The sequence below is a fragment of the Schistocerca gregaria genome, chromosome X (genome assembly GCF_023897955.1).
Source record: "Schistocerca gregaria isolate iqSchGreg1 chromosome X, iqSchGreg1.2, whole genome shotgun sequence".
NCBI lineage: Eukaryota > Metazoa > Arthropoda > Insecta > Orthoptera > Acrididae > Schistocerca > Schistocerca gregaria.
Genome location: NC_064931.1, coordinates 686,892,883 through 686,920,683, shown reverse-complemented (window position 1 = coordinate 686,920,683; position 27,801 = coordinate 686,892,883). Strand labels below are relative to the sequence as shown.

Genomic DNA, 27,801 nt, shown 5'->3' with positions numbered 1-27,801 from the left:
GCCAGCAAGATCTCCGGATCTGTCCCCCATTGAGCATGTTTGGGACTGGATGAAGTGTCGTCTCACGCGGTCTGCACGTCCAGCACGAACGCTGGTCCAACTGAGGCGCCAGGTGGAAATGGCATGGTAAGTCGTTCCACAGGACTACATCCAGCATCTCTACGATCGTCTCCATGGGAGAATAGCAGGCTGCATTGCTGCGAAAGGTGGATATACACTGTACTAGTGCCGACATTGTGCATGCTCTGTTGCCTGTGTCTATTTGCCTGTGGTTCTGTCAGTGTGATCATGTGATGTATCTGACCCCAAGAATGTGTCAATAAAGTTTCCCCTTCCTGGGACAATGAATTCACGGTGTTCTTATTTCAATTTCCAGGAGTGTAGATCAAGGAGGTTACACATTTGCGGCATGTGAAAAATGACAGGTACTAATTTGGGTCAAACTTATGGTGAACAAATGAGAGGTCTTGGCTCTAAGCACTGTGTGACTTAACATCTGAGGTCATCGGTCCATAAGGACATCACTCATATACATGCTGGAGGCAGGATTCGAACCTGCGATCGTAGCAGCCGCGTGGTTCTGGACTGAAGCGCCTAGAACCGCTTGGTCACCACAGCCGGCTGAGAGGTCTTTAAAGTGGCAAGTAACTATATACTTTTTCTTGTAGTACTGGGAAGAGACGTCAAAGAGGACATCAGTGATGTAAGATGTGTAGAAATTTAGTAAAACAATAAGACAAATCCGCCATCAGGAAAAGATATACACGTAATTTAGATATGATTCATGTGTTACCATTTGTGCTTGAAGCCCATCAGTCTGTGCTTCGCTGTTGCAGCGATATGATAACTTGTTCGTGAAGCTATTCAGACTTTTACAAAGTATATGACGGCGAATGTCACCAGTCTATTAGTGCACGGGTGAAGTTGTATGCTGAAAGGTTTCCTGATCCTGCCAAATCGTCACGATCTGTCTTTGCAAATACTACCATAATATTCAAGAAACTGGTAGTGTGCAAACTATAGGATGCCAACGAAGAGGAATAGCATCTTGTGAGAAAAATACTACTAACAAGTTAGTAACAGAAGCATATAATCAATATGTCACTACGAAGCAATCTGAATATACGAGCAGGTTCAACTAAAGGAGTGTTCTGTTAGTACTACATCAAAACGCATTTCATCCTTTCCACAGTTCGTTCCAACAGGTTCATAGAAATCACTTTCAGAAACCGGTTATGGTTTTTCAAATGGCTCTCAGCACTATGGGACTTAACTTCTAAGGTCATCAGTCCCCTAGAACTTAGAACAACCTAACTAACCTAAGGACATCATACACATCCATGCCCGAGGCAGGATTCGAACCTGCGACCGTAGAGGTCGCGTGGTTCCAGACTGTAGCGGCTAGAACCACTCGGCCACCAGGGCCGACTATGGCTTTTCGACTGGTGTTTATAAAAACTACAAAGTGATGCAGTGCTTCTATGCAGGATTTTGTTTACGGATGATGCATCACTTTCAAACAACTGACAAATGAATCTTCGCAGTGCGCACTACTGCTCAGATAATAATCCTCCCTGTCTCAGAGACGTGGATGAACAGCGACCTTGACCTACCACCTCTTTTCAAGATACACATCATCCATCACGTCTGCATCATACTAAGACACCTAAAGACGTGTGGCGGAAGGTACTTCTGATCGGCTAACTGGTACTCCCTACCCTGTTCCACCGACAAATAGCGTGTCAGAAGAATGATTATCGATAAGCCTCTGCATTAGCTCTAGTTTCTCGAATTTTCTCGTCGTGGTCATTTCGCGAGACGTATGTGGAAGGAAGTGATATGCTCTCCGACTCTTCCCGGAAAGTTCTCTCTCAAAATATCAGTGGTAAACGTCTCCATGATGCATAACACTTCTCTTGTAAACTCTGCCAGTGAACTTTGTTGAGCATATCGGTAACGCTGTCGCACCGGCTAAACGATACGTGACGAAACGGGCCGCTCGTCGTTGGATTTTTTTTTCTATCTCTTCTATCAGTCCTACCTGGTAAACAACCCATACTGATGAACAATACTCGAGAATTCGTCGGACAGGGGACTGGTAAGTCACTTCATTCGTGGATGAGCTACATTCTCTTAAGGTTCTTCCTGTGAATATCAGTCTGGTATCTGCTTTTCCTACAATTTGTTTTATGCAGTAATCCCACTTAACGTCGCTCTGGAAAGTTACTCGTAGATACTTTACAGTAGATACTGTTTTCAGCAGGTTCCCATCAATGCTGTAGTGGTACAGTAGTAGCTTTCTTTTCCCATGTATGCACAATATGCTACATTTATTTTCGTTCAGGGCCAACTGCCAGAGTCTACACTATTAATCAATCCTCTGAAGGTCGTTCTTCAAATACATACTGTCTTTCGACGTTGTTAGTTTGTTGAAGACAACAGCATCATCTGCGAACTGTCATACAAGAGGATCCAGCACGTTCTGCTAGATCATTTATATGATAGTCACATTTTTAACGGGAATCTAAGAAGCCACAAGCATCTACAGTTCCTAACACATATGCTCTCGTAGATGTTGGAAGACATCCCACTCCACTAGGCATAAGGCAATCCATGTGATACCAACATGAGACATGTTTATTACATTGTGCACAGCCAATTCTAAACCTTCTTAACAGAATATCTGGAGATTGTTGGATTGGCCGCTCGGAAAACAAAAAATGGCCTGCTCACTAACCAGGCTTAACACCTGTGGACTTGTATCCGTCCAGAAAACTAGAAGACTATGTACAAAAGGAAACACCAACAAATACTGAAAACATTAAATACCGCATAACATGGGTCTGTACTGCTAGATTAAATTCGACATGTTGCCTTGTCGGACTGGGATCTTTTTATTACATGCTTATAGTCAACATTTTCAGCACTTGGTAAGACAATCTTAATAGTAAATACACGAACCGTACGTATTTGTTTACATTCGTTACAACACGACAGCAAGGGAGACGGTCGGTGGACCGCTTCTCCTGAAAGCGGAACAGCAGTTTGCTGCGCTGTTATCTTTTTACTATTGGATCAGGTTTCACTTACGTTATATTGTTAAGGTTGTCTTTGAAATAAACTCCGTTCACAGCCCCTGACGGGCTCATATCTACCGACCGACAACCATGTCTGCCAGAAGCTTCGTAGGATGCAGTATGAAGGGGCGTGGGGTCAGCACTCCGCTCTCCTGGCCGTTATCAGTTTTCGTGACCTGGAGCCGCTACTGCTATGTCAAGTAGCTCTTCAATTGGCACCACGAGGCCGAGTGCATCCCGTTGCAGTCTGCCAACCAAGAAAAACTCCCTGGCGGTACAAAGGACCTTCTCGTCGCAGTCAGTCGTGCTGACCGCTCAGCTATGGTGGCGAAATCCCTTTGAAAACTGTCTTCAAATCCACAGAAAAACGTATAAAGTTCTGTTAAAAACTGAAAATGAGCAAGCCTTAAACGCTGAAAATTACTTGCACACGTCAGAATAATTCGCCACCTTTTTCGTTATGAACTAGCGAAATCAGCACCACGATGTACTAACACATTCTGTACGTATTAGTTCGGGTGACCTATTTTAGCTGTCTCGTGCGACTTACAGTGAAATGATAAAAGTCAGCCGGCCGGAGTGGCCGAGCGGTTCTAGGCGCTGCAGTCTGGAACCGCTCGACTGCTACGGTCGCAGGTTCGAATCCTGCCTCGTGCATGGATGTGTGTGATGTCCTTAGATTAGTTAGGTTTAAGTAGTTCTAAGTTCTGGGGGACTGATGACCTCACAAGTTAAGTCCCATAGTGCTCACAGCCATTTGATAAAAGTCAATGATTCAAATGGCTCTGAGCAGTATGTGACTTAACATCTGTGGTCATCAATCCCCTAGAACTTAGAACTACTTAAACCTAACTAACCTAAGGACAACACAAACATCCATGCCCGAGGCAGGATTCAAACCTGCGACCGTAGCGGTCACGCGGTTCCAGACTGAAGCGCCTAGAACCGCACGGTCACTCCGGCCGGCTGACTTTTATCATTTCATTTAAAAGTCATGGTACACCTACTAATATCGTGTCGGACCTCCTTTTGCCCGGCGTAGTGTAGCAACTACACCTGGCATGGACTCCACAAGTCGGGAGTCCTCTACGGAATAGTGAGCCATGCTTCCTCTGTAGAGGCTCATAGTTGCGAAACTGTTGCCGATGGAGTATTTTGTGCACGAACTGACGTCTCGATTATGTCCCATAAATGTTCGACGGGGTTCGTGCAGGGCGAGCTGGGTTTCCAAATCATTCGCTCAAACTGTCCAGAATATTCTTCAAAGCAATCGCGAACAATTGTGGCCCTGTGACATGTCGCAATGTCATCCATAAAAATTACATCGTTGGTTGGGAACATGAAGTCTATGAATGGCAGCAAATTGTCGCCGAGTAGCTGAACACAACCAGAACCGAGTCCTTTCTATGTAAACACAATCCACTCCATCATGGAGCCGTCACCAGATCGCACAGTGCCTTGTTGACAACTTGGGTCTATGGCTTCGTGGGCTTTGCGCCAAACTCGAACCCTCCCATCAGCTGTTACCAACTGAAATCGGGACTCATCTGACCATGCCACGGTTTTACAATCGTCTAGGGTCCAACTGATATGGTTACGAGCCCTTCAGAGGCGCTGCAGGCGACGTCGTGCTGTTAACAAATGCACTCGTGTCGGTCGTCTGCTGCCTTAGCCCATTAGCGCCAAATTTCGCTGCACTTTCCTAACGGTTATGTTCATTGTACGTCTCACATTGATGCTTGCGGTTATATCAAGCACTGTTGCTTGTGTGTTAGCACTGACAACTTTAAACAAACGCTGCTGTCCTCGGTCGTTAAGTGAAGGTCGTTGGCCACAGCGTTGTTCGTGGTGAGAGGTAATGATTGAAATTTGGTATTATCGGCACACTCTTCAGATCGTGTATCTCGGAATACTGTATTCCCTAACGATTTCAGAATTTGAATATCCCTTGAACTGAGCTCCAACTATGATTCGGCATTTAAAGTCTGCTAATTCCCGTCGTACGGCCATAATCGTGTCGTCAACCTCTTCACATGAATCACCTGAATACAAATGACAGCTCCGCCAATGCATTGCCCTTTTATATCTTCTGTATGCGATACTATCGCTATCTGTGTACATGCATATCGCTATTCCATGACTTTTCCCACCTCACTGTATTGCCTCGCCCAGAACGAAAACAGTTGTTTTCATTGTACACTCCTGGAAATTGAAATAAGAACACCGTGAATTCATTGTCCCAGGAAGGGGAAAACTTTATTGACACATTCCTGGGGTCAGATACATCACATGATCACACTGACAGAACCACAGGCACATAGACACAGGCAACAGAGCATGCACAATGTCGGCACTAGTACAGTGTATATCCACCTTTCGCAGCAATGCAGCCTGCTATTCTCCCATGGAGACGATCGTAGAGATGCTGGATGTAGTCCTGTGGAACGGCTTGCCATGCCATTTCCACCTGGCGCCTCAGTTGGACCAGCGTTCGTGCTGGACGTGCAGACCGCGTGAGACGACGCTTCATCCAGTCCCAAAAATGCTCAATGGGGGACAGATCCGGAGATCTTGCTGGCCAGGGTAGTTGACTTACACCTTCTAGAGCACGTTGAGTGGCACGGGATACATGTGGACGTGCACTGTCCTGTTGGAACAGCAAGTTCCCTTGCCGGTCTAGGAATGGTAGAACGATGGGTTCGATGACGGTTTGGATGTACCGTGCACTATTCAGTGTCCCCTCGACGATCACCAGAGGTGTACGGCCAGTGTAGAAAATCGCTCCCCACACCATGATGCCGGGTGTTGGCCCTGTGTGCCTCGGTCGTATGCAGTCCTGATTGTGGCGCTCACCTGCACGGCGCCAAACACGCATACGATCATCATTGGCAGCAAGGCAGAAGCGACTCTCATCGCTGAAGACGACACGTCTCCATTCGTCCCTCCATTCACGCCTGTCGCGACACCACTGGAGGCGGGCTGCACGATGTTGGGGCGTGAGCGGAAGACGGCCTAACGGTGTGCGGGACCGTAGCCCAGCTTCATGGAGACGGTTACGAATGGTCCTCGCCGATACCCCAGGAGCAACAGTGTCCCTAATTTGCTGGGAAGTGGCGGTGCGGTCCCCTACGGCACTGCTTAGGATCCTACGGTCTTGGCGTGCATCCGTGCGTCGCTGCGGTCCGGTCCCAGGTCGACGGGCACGTGCACCTTCCGACGACCATTGGCGACAACATCGATGTACTGTGGAGACCTCACGCCCCACGTGTTGAGCAATTCGGCGGTACGTCCACCCGGCCTCCCGCATGCCCACTATACGCCCTCGCTCAAAGTCCGTCAACTGCACATACGGTTCACGTCCACGCTGTCGCGGCATGCTACCAGTGTTAAAGACTGCGATGGAGCTCCGTATGCCACGGCAAACTGGCTGACACTGACGGCGGCGGTGCACAAATGTTGCGCAGCTAGCGCCATTCGACGGCCAACACCGCGGTTCCTGGTGTGTCCGCTGTGCCGTGCGTGTGATCATTGCTTGTACAGCCCTCTCGCAGTGTCCGGAGCAAGTATGGTGGGTCTGACACACCGGTGTCAATGTGTTCTTTTTTCCATTTGCAGGAGTGTAAAATGCATACTTTACTAAAAGGAATAGATAAAAAAACCTGGTTTTGAAATTTGAATACACGAAGGCAAAAAGACACTGGACATCTATCGATCAACCTGTGACTACTGGAGACGTTCAAAATGATGTAAAGGGAAAGAAAATTCTGAATTTAAGAAACATAGATGAAGGGGATAATTATGTGACAAGATGAAGGGGACGATTATGTCTTTTATGTGTTCTTAAGAAAATAGCAAAAGAGGCTGCAGCTATGAAGGTATCTAAAGTAAAGTAAAATAAGAATGACGGATTGTTACTATTAAGATGTCAATATGCATGAAGTCTATCAATCATTTTTCGTTCATGTGTTCAGATGCTTGTCGCCCTTCTTGCAGCAATATTATTGCAGCTATAAACAACACGAAGTATAAAGAGAACCATGGGTCATAGAAAGACACAACGTATAACCTCACAAATCAATTATGAATAATCCTGCGATCCGGCTGTACCCGGATGGTTATATAAGTAATTGTTCAAATGTTCAAGTGTGTGTGAATTCCTAAGGGACAAAACTACTGAGGTCATCGGTCCCTAGTCTTACACAACATGATGTATAAAGACAACCATGGGTCATAGAAAGACGCAACGCATAATCTCACAAATCAATTGTGAATAATCCTGTGATCTGGCTGTACCCGGATGGTTATATAAGTAATTGTTCAAATGTGAGTGAATTTCTAAGGGACCAAACTACTGAGTTCATCGGTCCCTAGTCCTACACGCTACTTAAACTAACTTATGCTAAGAACAACACACACACACCCATGCGCGAGGGAAGACTCGAACCTACGGCGGGAGGGGCCGACATAAGTAATTAAGACACCAAACACAATATGAAGAGACCGTTATCGAATTTAAAGGCCTGAGAGCTCCAAACGGTTCATTTCCAGACACGGGTATCCGTTTGAATCAACCAGTTCGACGTTCGCACTATTTACTAAGCGCTTCAGATGATTTTTGATACAATCTGTATATGTGTAGCCTGTTTCAAAATTTTCTCCTGAAAGACATCGGAAGTTCACTGAGGCTTTTTGCAGATGATGCTGTGGTGTATCGAGAGGTTGCAACAATGAAAAATTGTACTGAAATACAGGAGGATCTGCAGCGAATTGACGCATGGTGCAGGGAATGGCAATTGAATCTCAATGTAGACAAGTGTAATGTGTTGCGAATACATAGAAAGGTAGATCCTTTATCATTTAGCTACAAAATAGCAGGTCAGCAACTGGAAGCAGTTAATTCCATAAATTATCTGGGAGTACTCATTAGGAGTGATTTAAAATGGAATTATCATATAAAGTTGATCGTCGGTAAAGCAGATGCCAGGCTGAGATTCATTGGAAGAATGCTAAGGAAATGCAATCCGAAAACAAAGGAGGCAGGTTACAGTACGCTTGTTCGCCCACTGCTTGAATACTGCTCAACAGTGTGGGATCCGTACCAGATAGGGTTGATAGAAGAGATAGAGAAGATCCAACGGAGAGCAGCGCGCTTCGTTACAGGATCATTTAGTAATCGCGAAAGCGTTACGGAGATGATAGATAAACTCCAGTGGAAGACTCTGCAGGAGAGACGCTCAGTAGCTCGTTACGGGCTTTTGTTGAAGTTTCGAGAACATACCTTCACCGAGGAGTCAAGCAGTATATTGCTCCCTCCTACGTATATCTCGCGAAGAGACCGTGAGGATAAAATCAGAGAGATTAAAGCCCACACCGAAGCATACCGACAGTCCTTCTTTCCACGAACATTACGAGACTGGAATAGAAGGGAGAACCGATAGAGGTACTCAAGGTACCCTCCGCCACACACCGTCAGGTGGCTTGCGGAGTATGGATGTAGATGTAGATGTAGAAGTGATATTGAAATATAAGTAGCTATGACAGAGACAGGACAGCTACCGTGGTAAACGTCTCTCATTCTTTCAAACACAACGATTGCAATGAAGTATTGTTATCGAATTATCGAGGTAGCCGACAGTAAAGTTCACCAGCTAACTTTCTGTTACGTAACTGAAGTTCAGTTCTCCAAGCACCCAGGCTCTAGGCCAACAAAAAAGTAGTAATGCAGGCCGTGGTCGACTGTAACCTAAAGCAGATACTTCGCAAAGCAGACGCCTAGGCTGCGTCATCCGCAGAAGAAGAGGACTCCCGGCAAGAGCTGCCCCCTTAAACTTGTTGCGCCTTGGCCAACCCGCTAATTTAAATTAGGCAGTAACTCCATAAATTTAAAACGCTTACGAACGCGCCGAAAATGCCAGGCACGCCTCTTCTTCTTACTCTGAGGTTTTCATTTATCTTGTCGCTGGCTAACATTTGTCAGTATGAACCATGTAGAGTCGAGTAACAGTTTCTGCCACTGGGAAATGTAATGGGTGATTCAGCTGCCCCTAACGATGTCGTTTTATGCAACCCACAATGTTACTTCTGGCCTTCAATTACCACGCTCGAGATTTTCAAATTATCTTTCTCGCTAAGAGCAAATTATTAGTCCTAAAGAAAAAAATGAACAGGAACTTTTTTTAGGAAATTAAATGTAGTTTTCAACAAATACCGTAGTTATCGAGTTATTAGAGAAAAATGTACAAAAGTGACCTTCCATCCCACAGCAACTCCCACACTCCCCAACCGGTCAGGATTCTGGTATGTTGTTCCTGACACTCTCCTATCACTCTACTAAAATATTCGACTGTTCGAATTATTTCCCATATTCTACAATGTTTGGTTTTCACTGACTGGCCTCATTACGCCACCAGCTTAGCCGAGCACTTACAATTTATAAAATTGACGTTAATGTAAATTTTACCTAAAAATTTTGTGAATTTTAACAACACAAAATAAACAATGACACCTTTGTATTCTTTGGGCTTTCTGACCACGAAACTACTGTGCTTGTACGGGTTTAATTTGGACCGAACTTTAAATATAATTAGTTCCAGCGTAGCGTTTACAAAAGTCGCGTTTCTTTATTTACCTTCACTGGCACGTTTAAATTAATAGTGTTGACGATATAGCCGAGAATGCTGGTAACGTAATAGCTGAATCAATGGAGACTAAAAAAGCACGAATATCGGGAATAGTTCGTGCAGTCGGCAATTTGTGTATAGTGGTGGGAGAAAGTGCCACGAACAACATACTAGAAAACCTGGCTGGTGAAGAATGAGTGTGGAGGTGGAGATGCGTTTGGTCACTTTTGTACGTTTATCTTGAACAACTCGAAAATCACGTCCTTTAGCGGAAACGTATCCCAGTACAAAATGTAACTACTTTAAATATCCTACAGAAAAGGTCTGTTAATTTTTTTTGTAGGCCTAACGATTTCCTCATATAGAACGAGAGAATATGAAAATCTGACGCGTGGTTTTTGAAGGGCAGATATAACATAGTTGACAGCAGAAAACGACATCGGTAAGAGCAGGTGAATCAATGTATGATTACTAACATGAATGTACTACGAAATTTGATTTTGGGATTTGAGTGTCATGATGAGAAAAATAAGATGCAAACGTATAGAACAGTTGGTACACATGTCAGATAACGTGTGGCAGTACTCATTTGTGTTGTACTGGTTTCTACATTCTTACATTTTTACTCTTTAAGTAAAAATTAAAGTTTATTTGTTCATAACGTCTTTTGTATTTCATTACCCTTGCATTTTTTGCAGATGTCTTGTCGTAATTGTCACACATATTTGGAAAAACAGTCTTTGCACAGCTATAAGCTCTCGTTTATGTTGTGTGGACTATCTGTTTACTCTTAAGGTGTTTGAGGATGGCCTAGAAAGCTAAAAACTGGTTCACAACGAACTATAAAATGAATATTATTGAGGAACATCAATACTGTGTATTTCAGTTTTTAATTAATCATGAAATATATGCGTAGATGGGTGTAGAGAGCTATATATCTGGATGAGTAAAGTGATGAAAGGGCTATCTTGCAGTATCTGCGTTTGTCTCAGTGTAAAGTTAAAGAACTGGTTGGTAACGAAAGGAATCTAATGTAGACTTTCTCAGGATCAAAATATCAATAGAATGCGGAAGCCCTATAGTTTTTACTGGCAAAGCTAGGTTACATGAAGTGAGTGTGCATGGAAGAGGCCGTATAATGTTAGAAGTTGGAATGTTCAAACGCTAGCTGATCGAAGCAGGGTTGCTTCAAATGTCAGCTGCTGTTTGAAAGGGAATAAATTTGGGCTTCAGATTAATATAAAGGACAAGAGAAGGAAAAAGTAATGTAGCCAGCATGACTGCATAATTAATGAAAGGAGCAGACTGCATAAAGCTTATGAGAACAGAGAAACTAACATCGGAGTTCGTTGGGAATGAAGGAAATTTCTCAAGGTATTTAATTAGACGCTCATACTCCTTCGTTCAATTAGTGCCACATCGGAAAGTCGGAAAGTAACGGAATAAAAATCTGAGAAACAGCCAACAAGCAAAGATCACAAATTCTAACGTCCAAATTTTGAGTAACTTTGACTTACAGACAGTGCTCTGTTAAGTTCAGCTATAAATTTAATTTCATCGACTGTAACTTGATTGCATCCGCCTCTAGGAAACAAAATTATCATAAACTTAGTCTGTATACTCCACAAACTAAAAAGTATCTTATGGACTCTGTTGCAATAAGGAGAAAAAGCACACCATTAGACAAGTCAGTATAAAAATTGTTGGGACCAGTAAAACTATGAGTGTCGGCGTCATTCATGCGTACGCAGAGCTGTGACGAAATTCGTGAAGAACTGTTTTGCAGCCTTTCAAAACATAAGCACTCAGTAGTTAACCCGCCACCGTGACTTATTGTTTTATTTTTCATCTTTCAAGTTAATTGCTTTCGCTTTGCTGCATACTAATCGTCGAACTCGTAAAATTTTCTAAATTAAGCTCCGTCGTAAAAATTTGAGGCCTGAGAAATGTCAGTTGTTTATTATTGTGAACGACGTTGCGCTGTTCATAATAACGGGCGACAATGCAAACGCTGAACACTGCTGTACATTTCTTGTGTCCTTCACCAAGCGAGATAGTGTAGTGGTATGGCAACAGATTCGCATTCGAAAGCACCAGACTTCAAATCCCCAACCGGTCTTAAAAGCTTAGATTTTCCTTAATTTCCCTAAATATCTCAAGGCAACTGAAAGGATGGTTCCCTTTATCAACTACCTTCCCGCATCCAAGCTTGTAATCCGTGTCTAATGAACCACTCGCTATGAGACATTAAACTGTAAATTTCCTTTCTTTTCCTGAGTTCTTTAATTCGACAGATCTAAATTGAGAACTTCTTTAAAGGCTGAACACGACGTATTTTCCCAAATAGAAAGTCTTCCAAACAGAAATTATAAGAAATTTCAGAGTCCGCAAGTGTTAGTAAAGAAGTATTATAAGGTAATCAAATGTAGTGGTATTCAATTAGTTCTTGAGAATACACCATATGGTGTAAAGAATGACACCTAAGATATAACGTAAAAAATATAAATAGTGTACTGAACTAAATTAGAAACGCAATGGACTTTAACTACATTAATAATGACTAACGCTAGGATTTTTGTGACCTAAACATCATAGAATAATATGCCGTTATGACGCTAAATTTATAAAAATGTACAGAAAATATGTAGAAAATACGACCTAACAATATTAAAATGAGGTAAAATTTCTGTTGTAAAACAAATTAGTAAGTCAGTTCATCAGCAGCTATCTATTTGAGAATAAAATGCGCATGAGAAGAAAGATAATTTATGGAATTTGATATTGTAGTATACCTTTTATTAACATTGTCAGATGATAGTCAACTTATGATGTGTTTTTTTGTACACCCTCACTTTTATTTCTATTAAGGAACGCTGAGTTGCAATATACAATGAATACCTTCTTCCAATTTTTCAATAAAAAAGATTTCCTGTTGTCAGCCAACAGTCCTTGTATTTCGAAAAAAATTATTTTACTTTAGCTGACACAGAAGGAGCATATTTAAAATTGACAGTATCATCTGAGGGTAAATCTAAATGCTAACGAGAGAACTGTTCATGCAACAAAATCATTGGAATGGAACACTGTCTATGATACCGTTTATTTTTAACTTCTTTTGCCTTTTCTTTGAGACTCCTTTTCCCACTTTATCAGAAACAGATTCTAATTTATTCAAAATTTCTTCATTTGTTTTATCCTTTACGTTAGCGGTGCTTTTGATTGTTCCAATGCAGTCATGATAGCATGATGAATCCAAAATCTGATTTTAGGCCTATGTACGAATGTTTGCCTGGAATTTCAGAATTAGATATTTACTCTTCGGCTAGTCCAATTGAAGAGCCTTCATCGCTATCGAAAGATTCAACGATGCTTTTCACAACATTGAGTTGTGGTAGTAATAGTTGCAGGCATCAATTCTGGCCTTCCATCTTTTTAAAATGGAAGATGGTGGTAAGGAAATGTCTGGAACCAACAACTTAAAATCTTCAGCACATGAAGAGACTTTTAAAATAACTGTTTGGCACATCCAATATGTCTGTCAGCATCACTGAATTTACTATGAATCTAATCTGCAACTCTATGTAAGAAGTAAGCTGAACGAATCACAGGCACCGTTTTCCTGTATAATGCCTAACGCGTTCGGGTTTTATGGAATCTATACATCTTGTTTACTGTTTACTAGTGGTGAAAAATTTTAATTTTTCTAAATGTTCATAGTTCCTAATTAACTTTTCGCTTGGACCACTGTCTTCCAAAGTTCCCACAATGACATATGCAGTGTATCTTCGTGAGCTGACATCAATATTCTTTTATCTGCCACCCGTTTTCTGATTTGAGCAGTATTTTCTCTTAGCTTCAATTGAAGTAGTCCTTTCTTAATCTGGAAGACTCAGGAAGAAACATCCCTGCGGATTTTTCTAAGAAATCACGAAATTTCGGTGGTTCAGTTTATTTAAGGGCAGCACAAAAGATAGCCGTACGATGTTCTTCAGCGAAGAATAAGACTAGCGACATATACTTAGTAGTATTTACTGTAGTGTTTCCTTTTTTTCAACCCGTTGTACTCCACATTTGTGTTTTTATGTTGCCACATGCAGCTGAACGTTAAATGACTTCTCCGTAGTTACTCTTACTTCTCTTATCTTACAATACAGTATTTAACGTCAGTCAAAAATACCTTCTCATGATATTGAGACAAGAACTGTTGTACATTCCTTCGCTTTAGGCATTCTTACTGCACACGCTTCCAACTTCAATAATACTGAATAACACAATAAGGCGCTTGTCTGCAGCAGGGTCCAGAGTGGCTTAAACAACTACCAGCTCATAGAGTAACAACAGCCTACTTGAACTCACTGTTTCAAATGGTTCAAATGGCTCTGAGCACTATGCGACTTAACTTCTGAGGTCATCACTCGCCTAGAACGTAGAACTAATTAAACCTAACTAACCTAAGGACATCACACACATCCATGTCCAAGGCAGGATTCGAACCTCACTGTTTCGTAAGGGTGAAGTCTATATTGTGAATTCAAAAGCAATAGGGAAATTTACAGTTATCCAGAAAAAGTACTTTACTTGTCTATATCGCAATTCATTATTTTCTTTGATTACTGGTTTCGGCTAAAGTTGTTCGCCATCTTCAGATCACAGTATAAGAAAAAAAAAATTTCTGTGTATAATCACCGACTGGTAGTGCACATCGTCATAAATGTTTAGTACAATTGCATAGTTCGACGTACTTATACACCTCGATGAAACATTAATGTTAAATCACCCAGGACTAAGAAATCGTCGCATACACTGTGAAATAACATTATATCACAATCTCCACAAGTGCAGAATGTGATCGTAATCAATGCACTACTTTACTGTAGAGACGTAGCACCAGAAGCCAAGATATAATTTTTCCCTCAGTTATATGAGGTTGTCGTATGCACTGAACGAGTATTATATTACATAGACACCAAAGCCGCGCGGGATTAGCCGAGCGGTCTGAGGCGCTGCAGTCACAGACTGTGCGGCTGGTTCCGGTGGAGGTTCGAGTCCTCCCTCGGGCATGGGTGAGTGTGTTTGTCCTTAGGATAATTTAGGTTAAGTAGTGTGTAAGCTTAGGGACTGTTCACCTTAGCAGTTAAGTCCCATAAGATTTCACGTACATTTGATTTGAACAGATATCAAATGCGCAGCGTAAACATCACAGTTTACAGAATTAGTTACCCGTGACACGTAGCTCATTGAACAACAACGAAAATGTCCGTATCGTAACAGGCAAGATACCGCTACCGGTTGGTGGCTGCATACAGAAAAAAATTTTCTTATCCTGTGATCTGAAGATGACTAACAATTTTAGCCGAAAGCAGTGTCAATGAAAATAATAAATTGCGATTTTTACAAATAACAGATTTTTTATCTGCATCGAACAACTGTAAACAATTATGTGTCCTGTATCGTACGGCGTTGATGGCCGGCTGCCGAGAGGCAAGTCTTTTCAAGTGACGCCATATTGGGCGACTCGGGTGTCAATGAGGATGAAATGACGATGAGGACAATACAGCACCCAATCCACCCCGGAGAAAATCTCCGATCCAGCAGGGAATCGAACCCGGGCATGATGCATGACAGTCGGCGCGCTACGGAGCGACACTCACGTATCTGCCATTTTACCATGTCAAGAACCAATAAAAATAGGGAGATATTTGTCATTTTCCACAAATGAAATGTGCGATTCTAAGAACATAACAGGGAAGAAGAATAATAACCTCTATCAGTCAAAATATAAGGTGATTTTTAATTTTTTATTTTATTTGTGACTAGTAGCGGTTATTAAAGGAACAGTCACGGAGTTCAACTCCAACCATAATGGCTAAAACTCAGGAAAGAAATTGCATGTCAAAAGTTATTTACTTCTTGGAAGAGTGAAAACACAACGATTATGACAATTTTCTCATTACAAATGCTTTCTCTGTGAGAAATGGCCATGTACGCGTAAATATGACTTAAAAATTACAGTGATTCATTTAGCTTTTTCATAACAGACATTTATATGTATTTAAGGTCCGGCCGAGGTGGCCCAGCGATTCTAGGCGCTACAGACTGGAACCGCACGACCGCTACGGTCGCAGATTAGAATCGTGCCTCGGGCATGGATGTGTGTGATGTCCTTAGGTTAGTTAGGTTTAAGTAGTTCTAAGTCCTAGGGGACTGATGACCTCAGAAGTTAAGTCCCATAGTGCTCAGAGCCATTTTTTTGTATTTAAGGAAGATGTCGTCTTACCGTAGAATATATGCCCTATCATAAAAATGGTAGCCCCACTAATGACCCTCAGCTGAAGCCAGTAATGCCCTATACACGGCGAGTAAGGGTCATATAGGTTCACCACAATGCTACGTATATGAAGAAGGTTATTTGGAACACATTTGCACAGCATGTTTTATGTAAATGTGATAAATCAGTGTTGATTGTTGAAAAATGTAGTTGCGGATGGTCAGCTGTTGTTTTGACTAAGTGGAATGTATAACAGAAATTCTGCAAGACCTGAGCTAGCAGATGCGGCACTGTACTTTGAAGATTCATATTTTTAGAGCAGAAACCGATACAATTCCTCGATCCACGTAGGTAAAATGAAACAATTAAGCAGTCGTTTACTTTACTTTCCATTAGTGAATTACTGAGTGAAATATTAGTAAGACTTAATACATGTTACTTTTGAAAGTAGCTCCAGTTACGCGCTTTGCAGAGGTCTGTGCAGTCCATATGTCCATGAAGATTTCCACGTTAGCATGGTGGACGTCACTAGGCGAACAAACACAGTCTTACAATAGAGTCCTATACTAAGTTCTAGTTGTAAGACAGCAATATCCAGTGACACGTTGCCGTATGTGCAGGATTATCTAAACACTGATGCAACGTCGGTATGAAATTAACTGCACGAAGATTCATCTACATGTATACCGATACGATATACTCTCTACAACAAGCAGCATCAAGGTGCATGCCACTTACCAATCCAATCCCTTTCCCGCCAGCACTACATGGAACACCAACAACATCACACAAATTAAACACGTATTTTACAAAAAAGCTTACTTTACAACTGCAAATACACTACTGGCCATTAAAATTGCTACAGCACGAATATCACGTGGTACAGACGCGACATTTAACCGACAGAAGAAGATGCTGTTGTATGCAAATGATTAGCTTTACAGGACATTCACACAAGGTTGGCGCCAGTTTCGACACCTACAACGTGCTGACATAAGGAAAGTTTCCAACCTATTTCTCATACACAAACAGCAGTTGACCGGCGTTGCCTGGTGAAACGTTGTTGTAATGCCCCGTGTAAGGAGGAGAAATGCGTACCATCACGTTTACGACTTTGACAAAGGTCGGATTGTGGCCCATCGCGATTGCGGTTTATCGTATCGCTTCATTGCTGCTCGCGTTGGTCGAGATCCAATGACTGTCAGCAGAATATGGAATCGAAGGGTTCAGGAGGGTAATATGGAACGCCGTGCTGGATCCCAACGGCCTCGTATCACTAGCAATCGAGATGACAGGCATCTTATCCGCATGGCTGTAACGGATCGTGCAGCCACGTGTCGATCTCTGAGTCAGCACGAATGGCGAAACGTCATTTTTTCGGTTCCAGGTTGTGTTTACAGCATCATGATTGTCGCATCCGTGTTTGGCGACATCGCGGTGAACGCACATTGTAAGCGTGTATTAGTCATCGCCATACTGGCGTATCACCCGGCGTGATGGTAAGGGGTGCCATTGGTTACACGTATCGGTCACTTCCTGTTCGCATTGACGACACTTTGAACAGTGGACGTTACATTTCAGATGTGTTACGACCCGTGGCTCTACCCTTCATTTGATCCCTGCGAGACCCTACATTTCAGCAGGATAATGCACTACTGCATATTGCAGGTCCTGTACGGGCCTTTCTGGATACAGAAAATGTTCGACTGGTGCCCTGGCCAGCACATTCTCCAGATCTCTCACCAATTGAAGACGTCTGGTCAATGGTGGCCGAGCAACTGGCTCGACACAATACGCCAGTCACTACTCTTGATGAACTGTGGTATAGTGTTGAAGCTGCATGGGTAGCTGTACCCGTACACGCCATCCAAGCTCAGTTTGACTCAATGCCCAAGACGTGTCAAGGCTGTTATTACGGGCAGAGGTGGTTGTTCTGGGTACTGATTTCTCAGGATGTATGCACCCAAATTGCGTGAAAATGTAATCACATGTCAGTTTTATTATAATATATTTATCCAATGAATACCCGTTTATCATCTGCATTTCTTCTTGGTATAGATTGAAAAAAATTCCACTATATAAACAAGGGGTCAGTGATATTATTTTGCCTACTCAAACAAGAGAAATGATAGAAAACGATGGGTATGGGAGATATATTCTATCTGTTAACCGAAATACGAACGTGGTGGCGAAGTCGCCTTTCCTGGCAGAACTCAACAGCTGACTTATACGGTGACTAGCAACGAATTTCGCCTCTAGCAGTGTGGAACATTATGCAAAGATTTATGTAGCTTCTGTCCATATGCATTTAATGCAGTTATTAAAATTAGTAACTCACAACTGTATTCCATGTAGTGTTACTGCCCATCAAGGAAAGTAAACACCCCTCGAACATGTTTCTGCACTGCGCCGCCAGTAGTTTACAAGACGTCGGGTAACCTATGGAACATCTGTTACTAATAAATAGTATTTATAGAAGAACTGAAACTGTCAATGTTTAGTTAAGGTTTTATTCGAAAATTGTTGATTCACAACGTGAAAAAGAGCGATGAAGTAAAAATAAAGAAAAAATACAAATTTATCATATAGCGCTAGCAAACACAATTCCCTCAAGAAAAATGTAAATACGAAAAACAAAAATATGTCAAACATACCTTCAATACCTCGTCGAACGTATATAAACATATAAAACATTTTTATTTTATAAACAATTTTCTCATTTATCGATAATGATAACTCTTGTGTTTGATCATGATGAAGAATACACTATTGAATAGAAAATAACAACAATAATTTTATATATTTTTATGTTTGTCCAATTAAATTGCACTAGCATCAAAAGTAATTACTTTTTCTTACATAAAAGCGCAGAAGTTACGCGATCAACTAATTTTTATTTCTCATAAAATGCAATTTATATACAGTAAGGATATAAAACACGCAATGTAGTAATAACACTGAACGATGTGTGGTGCTAATTATGTGCAAAACAAACAACCAAACAAACAAAAAACAAAGATAAGTCGTCGGCTCCCATTTTCTCTCTTACACATTCATTTGTTTCTTTCCCTAACAATTCTATCAATACTGCCGATAATCCTACCATCTACTACTTCATTTATGTAATGTACCGAAACTACTGAACCGAAGTTTTCGTTGAGTACAACTCCACTTGCCTGTTACCAGAAACTGAGATGTTACAAAACGAATGAATCAGAGTCTTCGTAACGCCTGTTGCTTGTGCCGGATAATGGAAAATAATTGTCTATAAATGCAGGTCGGCATGAAGGGGCTTTCGAAATATTGCAAATGCCGAATGCCCCAGTGCGCCATCGCACTTACGTCGCCCGAAAAGACGTCTAAAAAGGCTTCTCCACAGCAAATTTTATTTTTTCACGTACGGCGTTTAGATGTGTCTGAAACTCTTGGAGATTGCCCAAGCGATGAAGCCAAACTACAAATGTACCATCAACGTATTGCCAAAATACTTCTGGTTTCAAACCAACTGAGTCTAGTGCTCCCAGCGCAATATCTTCCATAAAAATGTTGGCCACCAGAGGATAGTTCATAAAATCATTGTTAAAAAAGAAGTACGTAAAGTGAAGAGAGTGCTCAAACAATGCTTTTATTTCAGCCCCAAACCCGTTACCCATGAGATGTAGCGATTCCACCACAGGCACTTTTGTAAAAAGCGTAGCTGGCGCCGTTCTGCTATTTTACCACGTGAAGACGATCGATCCGACATTGATGACGCGAGTTTTCACGGTGGAGGTCGCTCCTAACAACAGACAGACTTCCTGGCGAAACTCATACGCTCAAGCAACGAAACGCACCGACAAGTGCGTTACACCACGCATGCACCGGCGGGGTGTTTAATAGAGGATCTCAGTCTATAGAGCACCTGAACATGGCCAGAAGACTTTTCCAAAATATAGTGCCTGCAAGTTACTAACATGAGGCAGTTCTCACGAAATTTTATGGAACCGATCGTAGGGTTATTATATCTATTAGAGACTACAGGTGTTAAGAGTAGCGTTAAGATAAAAAAAAAAGCTTCTGGTTATCAAGTATAATAGGAAACAGACCGCAGATTATCTAACCATATAAACTGAAGTATTCATCTCTGAGGACGGATATGTGCAGTACTGCTGGGTAACATTGAAAACTGTTTTACAATACGCCCTTGACATGTATGTGCCGTGCAATTTCGTGAGAGAAAGTATGGTCCACCATGATTCCATAACCATTTGAGAAAGTTGTTACGAAAGAACTGACATCGTCATAATAGATTTCAAAGGTTTGTTGCCAAACAGAAGCTGAATGAAAACGAAATGAGGGAAAGAAGAGCAATATGAGAAGCGATCAATGAATTCGTGGATAAAATTTTGTCGGCCAATCTGACGAAAAATCCTATGAATTGTTGGTCTTATGTGAGTTTGGTAAGCAGATCAAACATTTATCCAGTCCCTCAGTGATCAAAATGCCACCAAAAAGGAATCTGATAAACAACACAATGAAATAATGAATTTAGTGTTCCGAAAATATTTTGCTGAGGTAGAATATAATTCTTCCTTTCAAACATCGCTTGAAAGTCAGAAACGTAGATACTGGGGCAAGTATTTACGGAGTAAAAAAGTTATCTAAAACCGCATGACATAGGAAAGGCATACGCAGCTAATGAGGTACCTGTATTATTCTATTCTGAATACCTAAATAAGCTGCTTCCCTCCTAGCAGCACTTTATCATAGGTCGTCGAGAGAATGAAGGGTACGAAGGGATTGCTAAATTAATGGGGAGTGTTCTGGATTGTGTGGTCATAGTACATGAAACTTTTTTGTTACTGACATTTCATCCAGATCTGAGATGGATATTTTCAGAACTGCTCCTGGTTCCGCTAAGTGTTGCCGACTGACGGGTCGGAGGCCGTAGAGCGACAGAAATACCACGAAAAGGCGATGTGGTAGAATTTTACAAGTGACGACCAAAGATAATCCGTGGGAAAAGTAAAGGTTAAATATAGAAATGTCGTCTGTCAATACACTAAATTTAAACAAATATAGCATTATAGCTTATCAATCACTGGACACAGCAAGAAATGTAAAATATTGGAGAGTAGCTGTCGCGAGTGACCGACACAGTCGCTATTCCCGCTCACAGTTCACGAATGGAACAGTGAAGAGGGGAAATGACAGAGGTATCAGACGTATTCTCCACCACACACCGTATATACCTCCCTGCTTCCTGTAATATATAAAATTCTTTCAAAGGACCTGTTAAACAGACTAGAAGAACAAGCGGACATGTTAATAGGGGAGTATCAGGCAGGGTTTCGCAAAGGTCGATCTTGCATCGAACAGATATGGAACTTAAAAACAATTTTGCAAATGACAAGATATAAAAATACTGTGGTAACTTTTGTCTATTTTAAAAAGGCTTACGATTCAATAGATAGACAAAAATTATTTCACACTATATAGGAGTTCAGGGTTGACAGGAAAATAAGGTCAATTATTCAACAGGCATTAACAGATACAACCTCCAAAGTTAAATTCATGGGAGAAACATCAGAAGCATTTCATATACATACTGGTGTTCGGCTAGGAGATGGAATGTCCCCCCTCCTGTTTAACATGGGTCTGAAATAAATTGTGAGGACATGGGAAAACGAAATAAAAGGAATTCGGGTTATGATTAAAAAAGAGCAGAGAATTCGGGTGAAGTGTCTGGCTTTCGCGGACGATCTTGCCATTCTAACGAACGATAGAGAGGAAGCCAAACTTGCATAGGAAAAACTACACGAAATCTCACAGACAACTGGGCTACAAATCTCCTACGAGAAAACACAGTATATGCAAAACAAACCTGCACACTATCTCCCCATTACTACTCAGTACGGGAAAGTGGCACAAGTTGCCCACTTCAGATATCTGGGACAGATAATCCAACCATCAGGACTGAAGTCAATAGCCAATAATGATAGAATCTCCAGATTACAAAAAGCATATAAACTCACTTGGAATCACTATAATAAGAAATGTATTTCTGTCAATGCGAAACTAAGGCAGCCGGACGGTGTGGTCGAGCGATTCTAGGCGCTTCAGTCTGGAACCGCGTGACCGCTACGGTCGCAGGCTCGAATCATGCCTCGGGCACGGATGTGTGTGATGTCCTTAGTTTAGTTAGATTTAAGTAGTTCTACGTTCTAGGGCACTGATGACCTTAGATGTTAAGTCCCATAGCGCTCAGAGCCATTTGAACCATTTTTTTAAAACTAAGGCATTACAACACAGTAGTCCTACCATAAGCACTTTATGCTGCAGATACTACAGTGATTCATAGTCATACGAAGAGCAGAGAGATTGACAAGCAGGAAAGAAAAATTCTGAGGAAAATATATGGACCAGTGTTTGGGGAAGGAATTTGGATGAAGAGGCCAACTAGAGAGATTTACAAAGACATAGAAACAATAACAGACACCATTAGAAATAGAAGGATGAAATTATATGGACATATCAGCGGGATGAATAAAAGCAGGATCACAAGAAAAATCTTTGAGATAGTAAAGAAGAGCAAAAACAAGACAATGTGGATCGCTGAAGCAGAAGAAGACATTAAAGAACTGGGGATCACACAAGACAACATAATCAATAGAGAACAGTTTAGAAACATCATAAAGAAACACACACTTAAACAAGAACATACCGAGAACAGAGCGGGAAAAAGATGGTCAGATGAACGCAACAGAGAACACAGTGAACGTATGAAGAGAATTTGGAAAGAACGAAGAAAGAAGAAGAAATCATGACTACTCAAGTTCAATCGCTCTCTCAACAGAGAATAATCGAAAATAATAATAATATATATGGGACTGGTTTCAAGCAATTTTTCTGAAGAACCGAAAACATCAATGACGGTAGAGGATGACGGTTTGATCTCCGCTCTGCGACAAGTACTGGAACCTGTAATAACTGCAGCATCTCGCTCGTTCTTGTTTATTGAGTGTAATACCAGTAGACCTGTTTGTATACAATTGCTTTCTAATTTTATAAAGTAATTGCTATATGTAACGACAGCGTGGTGGTTACATCATCATAATAAATGTGTTTCTTTGTTTTTTTAACATGCTCACCGAAAAAGTCAAATCTCTGCTCTAAAACCATTAAAACGTAACTTGACAGAAAACGAAAGGTAGTGCACCTCCGATCAGAAATGTTGAAATAATTACAGTTTCGTGTTACAAAATATATCTAAAGTAGTTAAAACTTGGGAGTTCTCTAAAAGTCGCGCTCTTTTGATGCAGGTAAAACTTTTAATTGAGTTGTAGTTTCAGTTGCTCCTGAACTGCAGGCCCATACGAGAAGAAAGGTAAACATGACTTTATTTTCAAACAAGAGACTGAGACTTAAATGTCGTAATGCACTCTCACTGTTCGTTGTTTATGTGACGTTTCCCGCACAACGTTGTTAGCAGTTTTAGGTCTTACGATGTGAACTTGGTATACAATGAACACACAGAAGTATTGATATCTTTCTGTTTATCAGCAGAGACAAAATGTATGCCTAATATTCCATTTCGCGACTACAGAGGGACAGAGGACAAACAGAAAATGATGAAATTGAAATAGTTCTGAAACAGATGCGTTTTATTATTCTCATCTTAGTAGCGATTATTAGGAAACGGGATATAACGTATAGAAACATTGCAGTCTAACAGAGATAAAATGTTTTACATTTAGGGTGCCAGATATTTCTTACCATTTTTACCTTAGTACAATCCAGAAGATAATAATTTTTCATTGCCGGCCTGGGTGGCCGAGCGGTTCTAGGCGCTACAGTCTGGAACCGCGCGACCGCTACGGTCGCAGGTTAGAATCCTGCCTCGGGCATGGATGTGTGTGATGTCCTTAGGTTAGTTAGGTTTAAGTAGTTCTACGTTCTAGGGGACTGATGACCTTAGAAGTTAAGTCCCATAGTGCTCAGCGCCATAATTTTTCATTATATAGGTAAACAAGGGAAAAAGGAGTCCTTCACAAGAATTCGTCTAAAAAGATAAGCAGAAACACTCAGTGAATACTATGATGTGCTTCAGAAAATAAAGGATCTTCAGCTACCTGCAGTAGCACGCATTATGGTCTTTCACTGTATCTGCCGAAATTCATCTTGCGTAACACTTACATAACAGATTATTATCTGGAACCCATTCTTTAATATATTTTCTTTGATCCACATTTTAATTAAACTATAATAGACACTGGTTTCTAATATTTGAATGACGAATCGCTCAATTTCTAAACTAAAGAATTGTACTACGTGTATTATCACTCTATACATGACCGGACAGAAAGTTACACAGTCTGCTGTGGCATAGACTGGAAAGGCTTCTCGACATAGTACGACATATCTTTGTTCATCCTAATACATAACGAGAAAACAAATAGATCCGCCAAATTGAGTACATGTTGTTCCTGATGTCTGGTGCGATAATTTGGACGACGCTCAAATCTGAAGATTTTATCTTTGATTGCACCTGACTGTTTTTCACGTCAAGTAGCTACACTCTAAATTCAGTAGATGCAAGTACTACTTCATAGAAGACAGAACAGGCGGCGTACGGGCAATGGTAGACGAATGGAGAAATATGATTATCCAGCAACTCATTATAGGCATATTGATACAAAACGTTAATGAACACAGCCAAAAGGCCCTTATCGACGTAAATGAAGCATCTTAGAGTTTTCACCAGCTTTCAAAGTTCCTTGTACACTGTCCTCATGAAGACTTCGTGACGTCATTGATGATGAATGTAGCCCGTACACATAGAAAATATCCATTCTGCACAAGCCATGGCACAGTTGATATTCAGAGGAGTATAATCAATCAGGAAGCATCCCTCCCCACTTTCCTTCCTACTCCAGTAGCTGATGATACGTGGGAAGAATGGTGGTCGGTGCTGATACGCCAGTGTGGCGATGACGAATACACGCTTACAACGTGCGTTCCCCCGCCATGCCGCCAAACACGGATACGACCATCATGATGCTGCAAACAGAACCTGGATTCATCCGAAAAAATGACGTTTTGCCATTCGTGCACCCAGGTTCGTCGTTGAGTATACCATCGCAGGCGCTCCTGTCTGTGACGCAGCGTCAAGGGTAACCGCAGCCATGGTCTCCGAGCTGATAGTCCATGATGCTGCAAATGTCGTCGAACTGTTCGTGCAGGTGGTTGTTGTCTTGCAAACGTCCCCATCTGTTGACTCAGGCATCGAGACGTGACTGCACGATCCGTTACAGCCATGCAGGTAAGATGCCTGTCATGTCGACTGCTAGTGATACGAGGCCGTTGGGATACAGCACGGCGTTACGTATTACCCTCCTGAACCGACCGATTCCATATTCTGCTAAGTCATTGGATCTCGACCAAGGCGAGCAGCAATGTCGCGATACGATAAACCGTAATCGCGATAGGCTACAATCCGTCGGTTAAATTTCGCGTATGTAACACGTCATCTTCGTGGTTTAGCTATTTTAATGGCCAGTAGTGTATATAACTGTGACAGATACTGAGGAAGAGAGAATGAGGAGGAGGTGTGGGTTGCAGGATGCTGTGCTGGCTGCTGGTGTTGGTGGCGCCGGCGGTGCTGGCGGCGCCCTACGTGCGGGACGAGTCTGCCGTGGCCTGGGGGCGGCCGCCCGGCGCTGAAGCCTGGCAGCAGCGCCTGCCGCCCGGCCACAAGGCGGACGACGACGACGTCCACACAGGTGCGACACTTTCAGCCCCATTTATCAGTTCGGTACTTGTGCACTGGTACACGTTGTAACGATTCCAACAGCGTTACTGCATTGGTATACAACACAACAGCACAATTGAGGCTTTGAGATCAAAAAGGAGATATGTCACTCAATTGATGTTCTGAGATATATTGAATAAACTGTATGATTCTCAATAGCGTTATTCCCAATCCTTATACTTAGTCCCACATGCTCGTGAGGAAGAATGCAGTGTTATACCAACAATCTGTAATAACAGGATTCTTTCTTTCGCTACCGCCTTTATGCCGCATTGTGATCATGGTCGACAGGGTTAAGTTCGGATTTGGTACGGTTAATTTTAAGGGGCGGCCGGATGCCCTTCCTGCCGCCACCCCATGCCCCCTGGGACGCTATTAGTGTACGCCAGCTGTCTGCGTCCAGTGTAAATGGCGCAATAGTGTGAATGTGTTTCAAATGTGGGGACCAGCCCGGTATTCACCTAGGAGGGTGTGGAAAACCGCCTAAAAACCACATCTGGCACACCGGCCGTCGTCGTTAATCCGCCGCGCGGATTCTATCCGGGGCCGGAGCGCCTACTCGAGTCCAGGATCAGCGCGTTAGCGCTCTCGGCTACCCTGGCGGGTAATCTGTAATTGTGTGGAGGAAATTGTAATAGAAAATGACTGCCAGATCCCCTTTTTGATTTAAACAACAGTCATTGTACTGAAATATAAACTTAAGCGGCACAGTCTCTCCACTCGGCGTTTTGATATGCCATGGAGTGCAATAATGAAGCTTTCTTGCATGTCATAGTTTCCTTGAAGCCAGCTTTAACCTGCAGTTACAGGTGAATTAGTAACATAAAACAAAAATCTACATAATCTTAATACTGTAACCCTATTAAATATATGCCTTAACTATTTTCCTTAAAGATTTTACAAAACGTGGATCAAAGATGTACATAATTCGGGAACGAAATGGTTAATAAACTAATATTATAGTTTTCATGCAAGTTACCTTATAATAATAATTTGCTGTCCTTCCACAATTGGTAATGGAATTTGGGCGTGGTCTCCTTGCTTTTGGAAAGAAGGGAAGAATGTGAGCACGCAAGTAGTACCCATCCTGTCCATCATTGTTGGGAAAATTGTTGAATTCTGTCAACAATAGTTCCTTCTCAGCAAATGAGAACTTCTCAAAACATTTACGTCGCCATCTGTAAACAGAAAATGGTTAAACGGTTCTGAGCACTATGGGACTTAACTTCTGAGGTCATCAGTCCCCTTGAACTTAGAACTACTTAAACCTAAATATCCTAAGTACATCACACACATCCATGCCCGAGGCAGGATTCGAACCTGCGACCGTAGCGGTCGCGCGGTTCCAGAGTGTAGCGCCTAGAACCGCTCAGCCACTCCGGCCGGCTGTAAACAGATATTAGCATATTGTTAACATATATACTCGGCGAATACCATATTTTTACCGATTTCCCGTATTACAACTAAAACATAAATTTCAACTTTGCGTCCATGAAAGGAATTTATATTCACATTTTAGTACAATGTTTCTACACAACTTGCCTCTGCTACAGAATATTACATTATGTACAGAGAATTCAAACAATGTACATTGCATGACTATTTACCTGCAATCTTTTCCTGTTTCCCTCCTAGGAACAATGTTTCCTTTCCAGTTGGCATGCTCCAAACCCTTGACCTTCTCTTGTGTATTGACATTGCTCTTCCACAATTCGGGGCGTCTTTTCTTTCTTCTAAATTAATGTAAATCGTCTTCGCACTCGTCTAACTGTTCCGTTACCGAAGTCATTTGGAAATCTCACAGCTGATTATTGAAACCGCTACATTGCTGCCTTCACGCCTCACGTTCTTTCTTGCAATATAGGGAATTGTCTTTGTGACAAGTCCTCTTTCTCCATGAAACGTAATTTCAGCACTGATTTTGACACGGAAAAATCACTGAACAAGTACCATTTTAGAACCAAAAGATGCGGAATCGTGTGAGTATACCAACTACCGTAATAACTCATATACTCCAAAAATGATGACAGAACCCGTTTCTGATCT

At 41.9% G+C, this 27,801-nt stretch overlaps 1 protein-coding gene across 1 annotated transcript in view; it reads left to right on the top strand.

Moving 5' to 3' along the window:
- LOC126298401 (uncharacterized) overlaps positions 1 to 27,801 on the top strand; it is a 278,837-nt gene that overhangs the window by 212,962 nt on the left and 38,074 nt on the right. The window contains exon 2 of the mRNA XM_049989714.1: positions 25,566 to 25,726. Within this exon, the coding sequence (XP_049845671.1) occupies positions 25,567 to 25,726 (160 nt within the window). The 5' untranslated portion in view covers position 25,566. The remainder of the gene's footprint in view (positions 1 to 25,565; positions 25,727 to 27,801) is intronic.